Below are 15,946 nucleotides of genomic sequence, written 5' to 3' on the forward strand. Positions count from 1 at the left end.
TGGAAAAATATGGTTGATGAAGCTGTGTCTTAACAAGAGTACAGTGTGTGTGTGTGTGTGTGCGTGTGGTATATGTTCTGTGGTGTCTGTGGTTATAGGTGCGTATGTGTGTGTATGTGTGTGATTACTGAAGGTGACAGAGGAAGGGGAGTTTTTAGGGGAAGTTACCTTTTAGCATGAATTTCTCCCCCTTGGGTATTTTAAAGCAAAGGTCAAAAAGACATTTGCGTTCAAAGGCGATTGTTTTTTAAAACTTTTTTTATTATGGACTTTTTGGTGTGGGAGTATCAGTCCTGAGGCTTGAACTCAGAGCCTGGGCACTATCCCTGAGCTTGGGTTTTATTTATTTATTGATTGATTGATTTGCTCAAGGCTAGTGCTCTACCACTTTGAGCCACAGCACCACTTCTGGTTTTTGAGGATTGTTTTGTTTCATTTTTGAGATAAAAGTCTCGTGGGACTTTTCTTCGCAGGCTGCCTTTGAACCGGGATCCTCCGATCCCAGGCTCTTGAGTAGCTGGAATGATAGACATGAAACTGGCGCCTGGCTTGCAGCTGACATCTTCTCATTTGACATAGACCCCACGTAGGGATCACCTTTCACATCAGATGGTGCTTGAAGTGGCTTTGAAAGCATCGAGACTCAGGAATCCCACTCCCAGGCATTTACCCACATGACCACAAGCAAGGCCATCCTAAAGCTACCAGCACAACCATGTTCATTGCAGCATTATGCAATTCCACGCCTCCATCAGAAAGAATGACATTGCCCCATTCATAAGGAAACGAAGACAGGTGGGAAAAAATAAGCCAGACCTAAAGAAAAAGTAAGTTGCATGCTTTCCTTCATTTGTAAGAACTAGAATATGTCGATGATATTTTTAACAGGGCCTCTCAACAACCCAATTGCACAGTGCAAAACAACATGAACTCCAAGATATGGAAACTAGAGGTGCTTATTAGGTCTTGTATGTAGTGGGTTTTTTTTTCTTACTTTTCTTAGTTTTTGGTATCTTGTGTCTTATATATAAGATTATTCTCTATGTGGAAGGGAAAGAGAACCACAGAAGGGAATCACAGAACCAACAGGATAATGGGTGAACTAATGCACCATTGTTACTCACATGAGTCTATGTTGGATACAAACAACTTGGGGTGAGAGGAGGGGCGATGGGGGTAAGTGGGAGAAGATGAAGGATGGGGTAACAGTGTTTAAAATTAAATGTGCTCATTACCTTGTTTATGTAACTAACTCCCCTGCTCATCGCCTTTTCGATTAAAAAAAAAGGGGGAAAAATAAAGATAGTAGGGGTGGGGGCAGCAGGTAGAAGTCTTGGGATGCTCACACCCTCTGGAAACCCCCAAACCCCCCTCAGCCACCCTCAGGGCTGAGCCACGGGAGAGCAGGCCCTCTCTTTGAATATCTCATGTTCCTTTTTTTGCCAGTCCTGGGCTTGGGCTCAGGGCCTGAGCACTGTCCTTGGGCTTTCTCAAGGCTAGAGCTCTACCACTTGAGCCTCAGCACCACTTCCGGCTTTTTTTCTATGTATGTGGTACCGAGGAATCAAACCCAGGTCTTCATGCATGCTAGGCAAGCACTTTAACCACTAGGCCAAACTCCTGGCCCTCACATGTTCCTTTTAATGACCTTCCACTCAGATAAATATGACAACTGAGAAGGAAAGGAGGAAGGAGAGAGAAGGAAGAAGGGGAGGGAGGGAGGAAACAAATCACGTTTTTAGCTCCCAGGCCCAGGGTTGAAGCATAGGCTCAGTTGGTAGAGAAAATGTCTGAGGCCATCACAAGTCAATTCTGTGGGCTTCACTTCTGGGTATGCAGGGGCTTTAGCCTCTGTGTGTGCACAGAGCCTGGCTTCTTTCACAGAAGTGGCTCTGAGGGACTGAGTTTTCCTTCTGTCTCTGCTGGGCTGAATGGCCTGTGAGCCAATGGGGGAATGGGTTGGGAGGGTCAAGGTCTCTGCCCTGCCCTGCACAGGCCAATCACACAGCTTCCCCTCTACTCCCCACCCCCCGACCCCGTGACATTAGGCAAAAGAAGAACATTGTTTTTCTATTATTTCTTTTCTTATTTTTTTGCCAGCAGTACTCTGGCTTGAACTCAAGGCCCTGAGCTCTTACTGAACTTTGTGTTTTTTCTTTTTTACTCAAAATGGAGTTGGTGCCATACCAATTGGTTCCAGCTGGCTTTTGACTGGTTAATTGGGAATGAGTCTTTCAGATTTGTCAGTATTGGGCCGGGAGTTTGACCTAGTAGTAGAGTGCTTACCTAGCATGCACAGAGACTGGGGTTCGATTCCTCGGTACCTCATACTAGAAAAACAAAACCGGAAATGGTGGTGAGGCTCAAGTGGTTGAGCTCTAGCCTTGAGAAAGTCCAAGGACAGTGCTCAGGCCCTGAGCTCAAGCTCAAGACTGGCAAAAAAATAAAAATAAAAATAATAGAGTCTCACAGATTTGTCAGTCCTTAGAGTTGGCTTTGAGCCATAACCCACCCCTTTCAGCCCTCCTGAGTAGCGAGGATAACAAACAAGATCCATCAGCAACTAGCCTTTACTTGACCTTGGTTCAGGAAAACTAATGAGAAAAAAACCAAAAAACAAAAATCTATAGGTTGTTGGTTTTTCCTTTGTGACAGTCCTGGGGCTTGAACTCTTGAACTCAGGTTCTGAGTGGTGTCTATGAACTATTTTACTCAAAGCTAGCACTCTTATCAGTTGAATCACACCTCTTCTCTCTCTCTCTCTCTCTCTCTCTCTCTCTCTCTCTCTCTCTCTCTCTCTCTCTCCCTCCCTCCCTCCCTCCCTCCCTCCCTCCCTCTCTTATTTTGCTGTTTAAGTTGAGATAAACATCTCACAGACTTTCTTACCTGAGCTGGCTCTGAACCACGATCCTCAGATCTCAGCCTCCAGAGTAGCTAGGATTGTCGGTGGAAACCACTGGTGCTTGGCCAGCTTTTTTTTTTTTTCTTTTTTCATAACTTGATTTTAATATGATAAATACCCAAACACCGATATGTGTGCCAAGTAAGCCAAGAACTACAGAGGGGACAAAAATGACTTTCTAAGAAGCCTGGCCTCGGAGCAGGATGGGGAGGTTTTTAAATCGTAGAGCCTTCCAGGAGGGCGAGGATTCTGGGAAGAAAGATCAGGAGCAGCCCCGGGGAAGAGCTGGGTGCCCAAGCTGCTTTTAACACAGTGATGGCAGAAATGAGGCAAATAAAAGCTGTTGGGCTGCCCTGAGGCCTAAATGTCTAAGGATGTGCGAGTTCTCAGGGTGGCAGGCGTCCAGTGCTGGGTGAGTTGCCCAGAGTTCACACCAACCAGTACCACAAGACAAATGGTAACACAGAAAAAAAAAGTATGAGAATGCCCCGCGTAGAGCAGGTTCAAGACTGGGGTGGTCTCGAACCCGAGACTGCCAGGGAGCCCCAGTGCACCTCTGGGTAAATAAACTACGCAGGGTGTGGAAGACACGGGCCACTCAGGTCTGCACTCCAGCCACCTGAGCCGCCACTGGAGGCATTATATGGGGACACAGGCATGGCATTACATGCAGAAGGCCCGCCCAATTCCTACTCAGATCATGGCACACAGGCTGAATGTCCCTGTGCCCCACAAACCCTCAAAGGCAGGGTACCCTGGAGGGAGGTGAGCCTCTGGGTCTGTTCCCTTGAAGAAGAGGGCACCCGAAGTCATGCCATCTCTGAACGTGACTCTCCATCTGCCTGTGGATTTTCCAGTCTCCAAAATGGTGACGAATCATCTCTGCTGTTGGTAATAAACTGTGGCACCAAACAGTCTGAACCACCAGTCTTAAAATCTGTAAGACTGTGGGAATCAGGTAATAAACATTTAATCCTACACAATTTGAGTGTTTTCTTTGTAAAACCTCCTAACTTTCTGGTGAGAATTCCAGTGCTGCGGAAATGCCAGGAAATACTGTTCTGTGTTCACATGGAATCTTTTTTTTTTTATTAGAGAATTTATTAACGTTGATTTTTACATCACATTTTAAATGGCAAGTTTAACAAACAAGTGTTCAAGGAGGGAATCTCTATTTACAGTCACTGGGACTTAGTATTTAGAACTTAATCAAAATTAGGCAAAGGGTTTGTATGTCATAGAAACATATTAATTTATGAAATAAAACATTATGTCTATAGAGTCATAGGTTTTTATGTCTATATAGTTATGTTTATATTTCCATTACCATGTCCATAGCTTTGGGTATGGAGTTATTGAGTCCTCGTTCTTGTACTCTTTGGACTTAATAGCTACATATTAAGGATACCATGTGCCTTTTGTTCCTTAGGTCTTGACTTGTCTCACTCAATATGATTCGCTCTAGATTCATCCACTTCCCTGCAAATGCCATTATTTTATCTTGTCTGTTGGCTATGTAGAATTCCATTGTGTATATATACCACATTTTCTGTATCCATTCATCTGCAGTAGGGCATCTGGATTGTTTCCATTGCCTGGCTAATAGTGCAGAGATGAACATAGCTGAGCAGGTGTCCTTATAATATCTTGGGTCATGATGTTCAGGATAGATGCCCAGAAGTGGTATGGCGGGATCATAGGGAAGGTCTATTTTCAGTTCTTTAAGAAACTTCCACACTGCTTTCCAGAGTGGCTGAACTAGTCTACATTCCCACCAGCAGTGCAGTAGGGTTCCTTTTTCTCCACAACCCCGCCAGCAACTGTCATTGTCTGAGTTCAAAATCTTGGCCATTCTTGTTGGGGTAAGGTGGTATCTTAGGGTTGTTTTTATTTGCATTTCCTTTATGACCATAGATGATGAACATTTTCTCATATATTTTTCTGCCATTTTAATCTCTTCTTCTGATAAGTCTCTCTTTAGTTCCCTTGCCCATTTAGTGAATGGTTTGTTGGGTTTTCGGGGGATTCGTTTCTTGAGTTCCCTGTAGATACTGGATATTAAACATTTGTCAGATGTATTATTGGTAAATATCTTTTCCAGTTGGTTGGCTGTCTCTCTACTTTTGTGGCTATGCTTTTATCTGTACAGAAACTTTTTATTTTTAGGTAGTCCCATTTATTGAGTCTCTCTCCAATCTGTTGTGACCCTGGGATTCTGTTCAGCACTCTTTTGCCTGTGCCTATGAGTTCCAGTGTCTCTCCTACTTTATCATGTAGCAGTTTCACAGTTTCCAGTCTGATGTTGAGGTCTTTGATCCACTTTGAGGTAATGCTTGTGCATGGCAAAAGGCTAGGGTCAGTTTTTAGTTTTCTGCATGTGACTGCCCAGTTTTGCCAGCACCAATAATTGAATAGGCTGTGTTTGTTCCATTGTATATCTTTGGCTCCTTTGTCAAATACAAGTTTCCTATAGGTATGTGGTTCTATTTCTGGGTCTTCTATTCTGTTCCACTGATCTTCTGGTCTGTTTTTGTGCCAATACCAAGCAATTTTCGTTATTATGGCTCTATAGTACCTTGGCGAGCATTTTGAAAAAAAAAAGTTTGATTGTTATTATTAAGGTGTTGTACAGAGGGATAATAAGTTAGGTAATAAGTACATTTCCTTTTGGACAATGTCACCACTTAGCTTTTGTGCTTACCACTCCCGCCGCATCTCTCCTGCTGGCTTTCTGGTATTTTATTGGAGATAAGAGTCTCATGGTCTTTAGTGCCTGGGCTGGCTTTGAACTCTGATCCTCAGATCTCAACCTCCTGAGTAGCTGGGATGACAGGCGTGAGTCACTGGTGACCAGTTGGACACCAGGAGGAATTCCAGGCCAGTGACAACACTCTTCTTCCTGAGAAAGCAGTGAGCCCTCGCCAGCCAACAATAGTGTGAGAACTGCAGCGTCAGATGCACTAGGAGACCTGCTATTCACAGCAAAATTCGAGTCCAGCACGTGTTTCCTGAGAGCTAAGGATTGGTGATGCAGGCAGGGGTAAAAGGCATGTTCCTTAGAAAATAAAGCAAAACTGGAAGAAGCCAGGAAAGCCACCTGGCAGAGATGGATAGGCATTGCAAGTGGCAACAGTGAACTGGGGTCCGGCAGACCCAGCCACAGCCTTACCTGAGCTTGGTCCCGGCTGGGCACAAGTGCCCTCACTCGTAATCCCTGCTACTCAAGAGGCTGAGATTGAAGATTGAGGTTCAAAACCAGTCCCAGGGCAGACGGATGGACTTTTGACCTCCAGCAAAAAGCTGGGATGGAGTTGTGGCTCAAGTGACTGAGCACCAGCCTTGAGGGTAAAAAAAAAAAATCAAGTGAGGAGAGGCACTAAATGGCACACATATGCCAAGAAGAACCTTCTTAAGCCTTGCTCCCAAAAGCTGCCCCAAAATCGGGGTGTATGTTGAGGAAATCTTTTTTGCTTGTTAACCTCTACCTGAATTCAACTGGCCACTGTTTGTTTGTTTGTTTGTTTATTTATTTATTTCGAGATCAGTTGTGGGGCTTGAACTCAAGGGCTGAACTCTTCAGCTCAAAATGAGTGCTCTGCCACTTGAGCCACAGTGCCACTTCTGGGTTTTTTGGTGGCTCATTGGAGATAAGAGTCTTAATGGATTTCACTGTCCAGAGTGGCTTTGAACAGGTGAGGACCACTGGTTTGGTTTTTCTTGATGGGGTAGGAAGGTGGGCTTGACTCTAGGGCATTTCCTTTTTTGTTTTTGGTGCCAGTTCTGAGGCTTGAACTCAGGGCCTGGGCACTGTCTCTGAGCTTTCTTGGCTCAAGTCCAGTGCTCTACTGGTGCAGTCACAGCTCTACTTCCACTATAAATTGTATGTGTGTGTGTAGTGGATAAAAAAGAGTCTCACAGACTTTCCTACCTGCGCTGGCTTTGAACTGTGATCCTCAGATCTCAGCCTCCTGAGTAGCTCGGGTTACAGGTGTGAGCCACACATACCCAGTTCCATAATGGTTTTCTGACCATCAAGGCTTGGCTTAATGGACTAAGAGAGAAGAGAGGGGAGGAGAAGGGGAGATGCAAGGGAAGGGGGAGGGGAGGGGAGAAGAAGGAGGAAGGGAGGAAAGAGGGGAGGAGGAGGGGAAAGAGAGAGAAGAGGAGAGGGGAGGGGGGATGGGAGAAGGGAGGGTTGGGGAGAGAGGAGGGGTGTTACATGGCTTCTTTTACACAGTCCATCCCGCTCTGTTCAGTTTCGAAGACCATTCTCTCCACAGAATTTTCTCTGTCTGGGCAAGGTCTTTAGAACAGGGAAGTGATTGGGCAGAGGAAGTGCACACCAGGGGGCGGGAGTTTCTCCCCAGTGCCATGTGTCAATCATGAAAAAGCCCAACTGACTTCAGGTTCCGCCTTTGGGGAAAAGAGAAGTTGAGTCCCAGTGCCTTTTGGGGGTGATGCATGTTGGTTCCAGACCTTGCAATTATTCCTGGTAATCACCCCTCAGGCTGACCCTCAGGCCCTGCCTTTGGGGTCTGCATCTGAGCTTAGTACTCTTCAGGGCAAAATGGAGCACTGGTGCTTAAATCAGGGTCCTAAATCCCGGCCATCAGTGCCAGCGCAAGGGGAAGGCTGCCAGCACGGGCCATGCCCCCTCATACTTGTTCTGTGCCATGAACTCACAACGTTCTGCCTCACGTTGTCTACTCAAGGCTGATTTCTTTACCAATGGAGTCAGTTTTTTGGAGATTAATTGGAGATCAGAGTCTTGGATTTGTCTGTCCTGGCTGACTTTGAACTATAATCCTCAACTCTCAGCCTCCTGAGTAGCTGGGATTACAGATGTGAGCCACCAAGCCTTGATTTGCTTGTGTGTGTGTGTGTGTGTGTGTGTGTGTGTGTGTGTGTGTGTATTGGTCCTGGGACTTGAACTCAGGTCCTGGATTCTGTCCTTGAGCATTTTCTTTCTCTTTCTTCCTTCCTTCCTTCCTTCCTTCCTTCCTTCCTTCCTTCCTTCCTTCCTTCCTTTCTTTCTTTGAAGGCTAGCACTCCATCAATTGAGTCACAGCTCCATTTCTGGATGTTTTTTTCGTTGGTGAATTGGAGATAGATTATTCCTCCCAGCCCACCTTGGAATCTTACAGGCATGAGTCACCAGTGCTTGGCTTAAATGACCCTTTTTTTTTAATTTAACTTTTATTTAAGGCAGGTAAAGAGTACATTTCTTTCTGAATTTTTTAGGGCAGTGTTCAATGACCTTTTTAAAATGAGCAGTTGAGTGGTATTTGAGTCATACATCATGAAACTGCTTACACTTCCCCAGCCAGCAGCTCTCAGTCCTGGGGTTTCAGAAACCGAATCTGATAATAAGTGACTTTTTCTTCTGCCTCCTTTCATTGACCTTTTTTTTTTGGTTGTTGAAGTTCATCCATATACTTATTATAGCATATCTCAGTACAGAATTCTTTTTTTTTTTTTTTGCTGGTCCTGGGACTTGATCCCTTGGTACAAGATCTTGAACGACAGGCTTCATCCACTTCCAGCTTTTTTTTTTGGAGTTTTTCATGGGACTAGGAGAATCAGGGACTTTCTTATCTGGGCCGGCTTTGAACCATGATTCTCAGACTTCATTCTCTTGAGTAGCTAGAATGACAGGTGTTTACCAGCATTCCTTTTTAATGGCTGAATACTGTCCTATAATTTATATTCATCCAAGGATGAACTTTGCACTGCTTAGAAACAATGCCATGAATATTCATGAATAAGTCTCTGAGATCCTGTTTCTGATTTTTTTTTGGGGGGGGGGGACCTTCTACTTCGTGTGTGTGTGTGTGTGTGTGTGTGTGTGTGTGTGTGTGTTGTCTGTCTGTCTTGAGTCTTGAACTCAGGGCCTGAGCACTTTCCCTGAGCTTTTTTTGCACAAAGCTAGCATTCTACCACAGCTCCATTTCTGGCTTTTTCATTGGAGATCAGAGTCTTTAAGATTTTCCTGTCTAGAAGATCATTTAGGGATCATTTCTATTGTATGTTACTAGAGAAACTTCACTGATTGTGTAGAGTACCGAGAGTTTCAATTGTAAAGAAAGATGACTAAATAAAATATGATTCCTAGTTAAAAAAAAAAAAGACTTTCCTGTCCGGCTGGCTTCGAACCATGATCCTCAGATCTCAGCCTCCTGAGTAGCTAGGATGACAGGCGTGAGCCACCAGCACCTGCTTTCCTCATCTGCTCTTTGACTAGCTTAAGGAACCTAACTAATGTAAGGCTGACTAATAAAAGAAAAAGTTTCAAGTTTAAGTTTCAGCTGGGCACTGGTGTCTCATGCCTATAATCACAGTTACTGAGGAGTCTGAACTCTGAAGATCATGGTTCAAAGCCAGCCTGGACCAAAAAATCCATGAGACTCTTATCTCCAATAAACTATTATGAAAAAGTTAGAAGTGGTGCTGTGGCTCAAGTGGTAGACCCAAAAAATGCTCATCATTTTCAGATAAAGGACATGGCATTTATGAAGAAATGGCAAAACAAATGAAGGCTAAAGGAGTAAGCTGTAGGAATTTATGTGTGAAGAAATCTATGGCCCAGAGCTGGTAGCTCACACCTGTAATCCAAGCCAGTCAGGAGGTTGTTGACAGAGAGCGAGAGAGTGAGGGGGGGGGGAGGGAGAGAAAGAGAGAGAGAGGAGAAATGGATTTGTGGTGGTGGTAGAATGTAGAAATGTAGACACTAGTTGAAGGAGCCAAGAGCTGGTGGCTCAAACTTGTCATCCCAGCTACTCAGGAACCTGAGATCTGAGGATTGCGGTTCAAAACCAGGCTGGGCAGGAAAGTCTATGGGATTCGCATGTCCCTTTAAATCATGGAGAAAGTCAGAAGTAGCTGTGACTCAAGTGGTAGAGCACTAGCCTATGCAAAGGATCTCAGGGACAGTGTCTAGGCCATGAGTTCAAGCCTCAGGATCAGGGGTGAGGTAGGGGGAGAAAAAAAGAAGAGACAGAAGGTATGTATTGCTCCATAATGATACAGGCTAATTTAATATCTTGGCCTGTGCAAATTATCCCTCTCTAAATAATCAGCTTGGCATTTTGGTTGTTTTGGTGTAGGGAGACCGAACCATGGCACAGGCCTCATACTTGCTAGCTAAACTCGACTATTTGAGTGACCCTCCATCCTTGAGCTCTTGTTTTTATTTAATTTTTTTTTTGTGCCAGTCCTGGGCTTGAGTTCAGGGCCTGAGCACTGTCCTTGGATTTTCTCAAGGCTAGAGCTCTACCACCTGAGCCTCAGCACCACTTCCGGCTTTTTTTTCTATGTTTGTGGTACTGAGGAATCGAACCCGGGTCTTTGTGTATGCTAGGCAAGCACTCTACCACTAGGCCAAACTCCCAGCCCTTAATTTTTTTCTATTTCTTTTTTCCTTCCTTCCTCCCTCCCTCCCTTCCTCCCTCCCTCTCTTCCTTCTTTCCTTCGTTGTGCTGGTCCTAAGTCTTGAACTCTGGGCCTGGGCACTGTCCCTTAGCATTCTCACTCTAACCTGGTGCTCTACCACTTGAACCACTCCTCTACTTCTGACTTTGTGCTGGTCTAATTGGAGATAAGAGTCACTGGGCTGACTTTGAACCACAAACCTCAGCTCTCAGCTTCCTGAGTAGCAAGGATAACAGGTATGAGCTGCTGGCACCCAGCTTTGTTTTGTGATAGGGGCTCATTAAATCCCCAGAAGTAAGTAAGTGTGTGTGTGTGTGTGTGTGTGTGTGTGTGTGTGTGTGTGTGTGCGTGCACACGCGCCAATCCTAGGGCTTAAACTCAGGACCTAAGCACTGTTGCTGAGCTTTTTTTTTCTTAAAGCTTCCACTTTACCACTTCGAGCCACAGCTCCAAGTCTGGCTTTTTACTAGCTCATTGGAGATAAGAGTCTCACAGGCTTTCTTGCCCTGACTGTCTGTGAACCTCGATCCTCAGATCTCAGCCACCTGAGTAGCTGAGAGAACAGGCGTGAGCCACCACTCCCCAGCTTGACCTCAAACTTGTGATTATTCCATCCTCATCTCCCAAGTAGCCCGGACTACAGAGCTCTCCCCGCCCCCATGCTTCCACATGGCTTGGAGAAGAACAGCATATTTCAGTGAAACTATGCAGACACAGGAAGGCAAGAGTCACATGTGTGTGTGGGGGGGGGATGTGTTTTATTTAGGTGTGTGTTTTATTTAATTCTTCTCATATGGGGAGTCTAGGGTGGGTGGAAACAAAAACCAAAGACATGAAATTAGAAAGGGGAACATGAAATTAGGAAGGGGGTATGGGAGAAGGGTGGGATAGGAGGAGGGGCGGGGCGATGGGCGTGAGCACAGGACTTTTTTTTTTTTGCCAGTCCTGGGCTTGAGCTCAGGGCCTGAGCACTGTCCTTGGGCTTTCTCAAGGCTAGAGCTCTACCACTTGAGCCTCAGCACCACTTCCGGCTTTTTTCTAGGAATTGAACCCTGGTCTTCGTGCATGCTAGGCAAGCACTCTACCACTAGGCAAAACTCCCAGCCCAAGCCCGTGGCTTTTTCTGAAGTTCAATTTCCTCAAGCAATTCAGCTAGAGTAAGCACTGTACCAATATTGCTTTTTTTTTTTGCCAGTCCTGGGGCTTGAACTTCGGGCCTGAGCTCTGTCCCTGAGTCTCTTTTGCTCAACGCTAGCATTCTACCACTTGAGCCAGAGCTCCATTTTCAGCTTTTTGAGTAATTTATTGGAGATCAGAGTTTATAGACTTTCCTGTCCAGGCTGGCTTCAAGCTGTGATCCTCAGATCTCAGCCTCTAGAGTAGCTGGGATTACAGGCGTGAGCTGCCCCATTCAGTTTCTCTATTTGGTACTGACTTGACTTCAACAATTTCCAAATTCACCCAGTGAAAACACTGGGTAGTTCAGCCATTCTATTACTATTATTAGTAGTATTGTCATCATCATTTTAGTTGTGCAGCTTGAATTCAGGGCCTGGGTGCTGTCCCTGAGCTCTTTTTGATCAAAGTTGGTGCTCTCTTGCTTTGAACCATAGCACCACTTCTGTGTTTTAGGCAGTTAATTGGAGATAAGAGTCTCAACAAGGATTTTTATGCCCAGGCAGGCTTTGAACCATGATCCTCAAGTCTCAGCTAGGATTACAGACATGAGCCACCAGTGCCGAGACCAGTTTTTGTTTGTTTGTTTGTTTTGTTTTGTTTTTGTTTTTTCTTTTTCTGTTAATTGGAGATAAAAGTCTTACGGATTTTCCTATGTTCCTTAGAACATAACTCCTCGGATCTCAGCGTTCTGAATGGCTAGGATTACCGGCATGAGCTACGAACAGTGCCTTTGCTAACCTTGCTGGCTTTGTAACCAAACTGAAGCACAGGATGAGGAAGTGGCTTCTGTCTGACAAAATTTTTTTTTCTCCCTCTTCGATGATTTAAACTTTTTCTTTCACCTCCAACCTACACAGACAAATCATAAAGAGGAAGGATATTGTAAACGTCATGAGAGTAGAAATTCCACCTACCTCAGCTGACTTAAATATTGCTGCAGTCTCAGCAAGCTCCAGGAACCCCTGCTGCACACTGCCTCAGTTTCCCCAGGCGAGCGTGTCCAGGGCACACTGCCTCGGGGAAGATGACCGATTCAGAGTTTGCCCAGACCCACAGGCTGGTACAAGACTATTTAGAGTTTGTCCTGCAGGCTTCGTCCTCAAGATCCAAGCCCAGCAAAATCACCAGACTCCTGCGAAACCTGGCATCCTCCGTGCAAAGAGAAGTAGAAGAGAAGCTGCAGAGTTATGTGGCCAGCTTGACGGTGGATTCTCTGGAGACAGCCAGGGCTGTCTTTAATCAAGTAATGGCAGGGGAATTTGAAGATGGAATCGTGAACTGGGGACGTATTGTGACTGTCTTTGCCTTCTCAGGGGTCCTCATCAAAAAGCTGCCCCCGGAGCAGGTGGTCCAGAGGATAGATATTGACCAGATTTCCTTCTTTGTGGCCGAGTTTATCACGCACACTGCCGGGGACTGGATGAAACAGAATGGAGGCTGGGTAGGTACATAAGGGGAAACCTTACTGTGCCCAACTCCATCATACGAATCTGGAATTTCCTTGCCAGGCCTAGGGATTTCATTGGCTTTGGGTGATTTTAGTTTAACTATTATTGGATTGAATGTTCTTACTGAAAATCTTGGGGTTTGAACTCAAGGCCTGGCCCTGAGCTTTTGCTAAGCCACAGCACCACTTCTGGCTTCCTCCCCACACCCCCTTTGTAGTTTAGTGGAGTTGAGAGTCTCACAGACTTTCCTGACCAGGCTGGCTTTGAACTTCAGTCCTCCTGAGTAGCTGGGGTTACAGGCATGAGCCACCAATGCCAGGTGGGGAGTTTTTGAACAAATGAATAGAAATGCCTTGAGTATTTTAGATACAAATTCTCTTTCTATGTGGGTGCTTTCTTCTAGTTCATTAGCTTTTTTCTTTTTCCTTCTATTTCTCTGTGGGCATATCATTGTGATTCAATTACAGAAGGCCCTGACATTCAGAACTGACAGGGGACACAGTCCCTGCAAGGGAATTTCAGGCTTGAAAACATTTTGGCCACAGTTCAAAGCAATTATGAGAGTGTGTGGGAACTTCCAAAATATTTAAAGATAAACACCCACAGTTCCTATGAATACCAACAGAAAGCCCCTTTGAAAGTAGCGGGCTGTACAGAATTGTGGTATTTCCCAACCCACTCTATTAAAGCTTGGGCCTTTTTTTAATTTTAAAAAAAGCTTGAACTCGGGGCTTGGGCACTGTCTCTGAGCTTTCGTTCAAGTCTAGCATTCTACCACTTAGAGCCACAGCACTACTTCTGGTTTTCTGGTGGTTCATTGGAGATAAGAGTTTCATGGACTTCCCTGCCTGGGCTGGCTCTGAACTGTGATCCTCAGATCTCAGCCTCCTGAGTAGCTAGGATAATAGATGTGAGCCACCAGTGTCTGGCTAAAGGATTTCTCTCCTTCCCTCTCTCTCTTTCTTTCTTGGTCTGAGACTGGGACTTGAACTTGGTACTTAATGCTTTCAACCACTGGCTCCTGCTCTACCAACTGAGCCATGCCTCCAGCCCCTAAAGGGTTGGTTATTTCTTCTTTTTCTCTCTGTTTTTGTTAGACTGGGGTTTGAACTTGGTATCTGATGCTTAGTGCTCATTGGCAGGTATTCTGCCCCCCTGAGCCAAGCCTCCAATGCCAGGGGATATGTGTGTGTGTGTGTGTGTGTGTGTGTGTGTGTGTGTGTGTGTGTGTGTACTGGGATTTGAACTCAGGGCCTAGGCACTGTCTGATTTTCAGTCAAGCCTGGTGTCCTACCACTTAAGCCACAGTTCCACTTCTGCTATTTGCTGGTTTATTAGAGCTAAGAGTCTCACAGACTTTCCCTCACAGGCAGGCTTTGAACCACAATGTTCAGGTCTCAGCCTCCTGAGTAGCTGGGATGAATCCTGAGTGCGTTGGCCGCCTCTGTTTTCAAAGGCCTCCTCCTCTTTCATGATAACACTTGATGACCGTTGCTTGGGTTCTTTCATGGCTGATGTGTGCCTGTCATTCACATCCCCTCGGGAAGTGAAATGAATGTAACATGCTGACACAGCTCCTGAACGGCGAGCCCACGCCACAGCCATGGTCAGAAGAGAGAGTCAGTCACGGAGTCTCTGAGTGGTGAGGGTGTGGGAGAAACATGACTGGGTCACCAGGAAAGAGGAAACAGAATTTCCTCAGCAGGTTCCGTCAGCCAAGCTGTACCCACAGGGACACCACTCTGGGCACGTAAGCAGAAATGCCTTTCTTAGGCAATTCTCTCTTTCTTTTTGCCACTGCTAGGGTTTGAATTCAAGGTCTTGGCACTGACCTTGAGCTTTCTCAAGGCTAGCGCTCTACCACTGAAGCCACAGTGCCACTTCTGGCCTTTTCTGTGTATGTGGTACCGAGGAATTGAACCCAGGGCTTTGTGCATGCTAGGCAAGCACTCTACCACTAGGCCACACTTTTGGCCCTCTTAGGTAATTCTTCCCTTCTGTTGTGGACCTGACTGTAAAAAATAATGTTAAGACTGTTAAATTTCGCTGACTCTTGAGTTCTTCTTGACCAACGTGTGTGTGTGTGTGTGTGTGTGTGTGTGTGTGTGTGTGTGTGTGTGTGTGTGTGTGTGTCCTGGGGCTTGAAATTCAATGCATTATACTCTTGCTTAGTAATCAATGTTGGTCTTCTACTAGTTGAGCCAGACCTCCCGTCGTTTTCTTTTTTGCTAGTTCATTGGAGATGGATTCTTTTTTTTTTTTTTCTTTTTTTGCCAGTCCTGGGCTTGAGCTCAGGGCCTGAGCACTGTCCTTGGACTTTCTCAAGGCTAGAGCTCTACCACTTGAGCCTCAGCACCACTTCCAGCTTTCTGTTTTTTCTATGTATGTGGTACTGAGGATTTGAACCCGGGTCTTCATGCATGCTAGGCAAGCACTTGAACCACTAGGCCAAACTCCCGGCCCCTTCCTTCCTTTCTTTACACTCAGGTCCTCACTTGATTTTCTCACTTACGTTGCCACTCCACCACCCGAGCCATGCCTCCAGTCCTTCTTTTTCCTGGAGAGAGGTTTAGAATTGGGGTGGAGAACACACACTGAAAACTCAGAGAAGGGCATTTGCATGATTTAAAGCAACACCTTGACTCTTTCTGTGAGCCCACCAAGACATGCATGCTTTTTACAGATGTGAATTTCATTGCCTCCTTAGGAAAACGGCTTCCTGAAGAAGTTTGAAACAAAATCGTGCTGGCTGACGTTTCTGGAAGTTACAGGGCAGCTGTTTGAGATGTTTTCTCTTCTGAAGCAATATTACTGACCATGACAACGAAATCACAAAGATTTCCACAAGATCACAGTAACTCTTAAACTATTTGGAAACAACATTGGTGATGCAACTTCCTTAGGAAGTGAGCTGTATCTTCACCTTACTTGTACGAAGATGTATATTTTGTCTCCATGGGAATGAATAAACTCTACTTATTTGTCTCTA

The 15,946-nt window shown here is 45.4% G+C and overlaps 1 protein-coding gene across 3 annotated transcripts; it reads left to right on the plus strand.

Moving 5' to 3' along the window:
* Positions 1-467: 467 nt before the first annotated feature.
* Positions 468-15,946, plus strand: Bcl2a1 (BCL2 related protein A1). Of its 3 annotated transcripts, none has more exons than XM_090321567.1 (4): positions 468-827; positions 12,367-12,499; positions 12,600-12,950; positions 15,665-15,946. In XM_090321567.1, the coding sequence occupies exons 1-4, from the start codon at positions 733-735 to the stop codon at positions 15,770-15,772; spliced, it is 687 nt and encodes a 228-aa protein (XP_090177693.1). In that variant the 5' UTR covers positions 468-732; the 3' UTR covers positions 15,773-15,946. The 3 variants fall into 3 exon arrangements, with proteins under 3 accessions (XP_090177693.1, XP_090177694.1, XP_090177695.1); XM_090321568.1 differs by having other exon boundaries at positions 473-827; positions 12,172-12,499; XM_090321569.1 differs by having other exon boundaries at positions 476-827; positions 12,172-12,950.

This window comes from Megascapheus bottae, chromosome 30, assembly GCF_031878675.1.
Source record: "Megascapheus bottae isolate mThoBot1 chromosome 30, mThoBot2.hap1, whole genome shotgun sequence".
Taxonomy (NCBI): Eukaryota; Metazoa; Chordata; class Mammalia; order Rodentia; family Geomyidae; genus Megascapheus; species Megascapheus bottae.

Excerpts from the sequence above, each read along its gene's own strand:
- Bcl2a1 (XM_090321567.1), top strand. The coding sequence starts at position 733 with ATGCAATTCCACGCCTCCATCAGAAAGAATGACATTGCCCCATTCATA. Across the intron at positions 828-12,366 it reads AAGCCAGACCTAAAGAAAAA|ACAAATCATAAAGAGGAAGG; the intron begins GTAAGTTGCATG and ends CAACCTACACAG. Across the intron at positions 12,951-15,664 it reads TGAAACAGAATGGAGGCTGG|GAAAACGGCTTCCTGAAGAA; the intron begins GTAGGTACATAA and ends TTGCCTCCTTAG.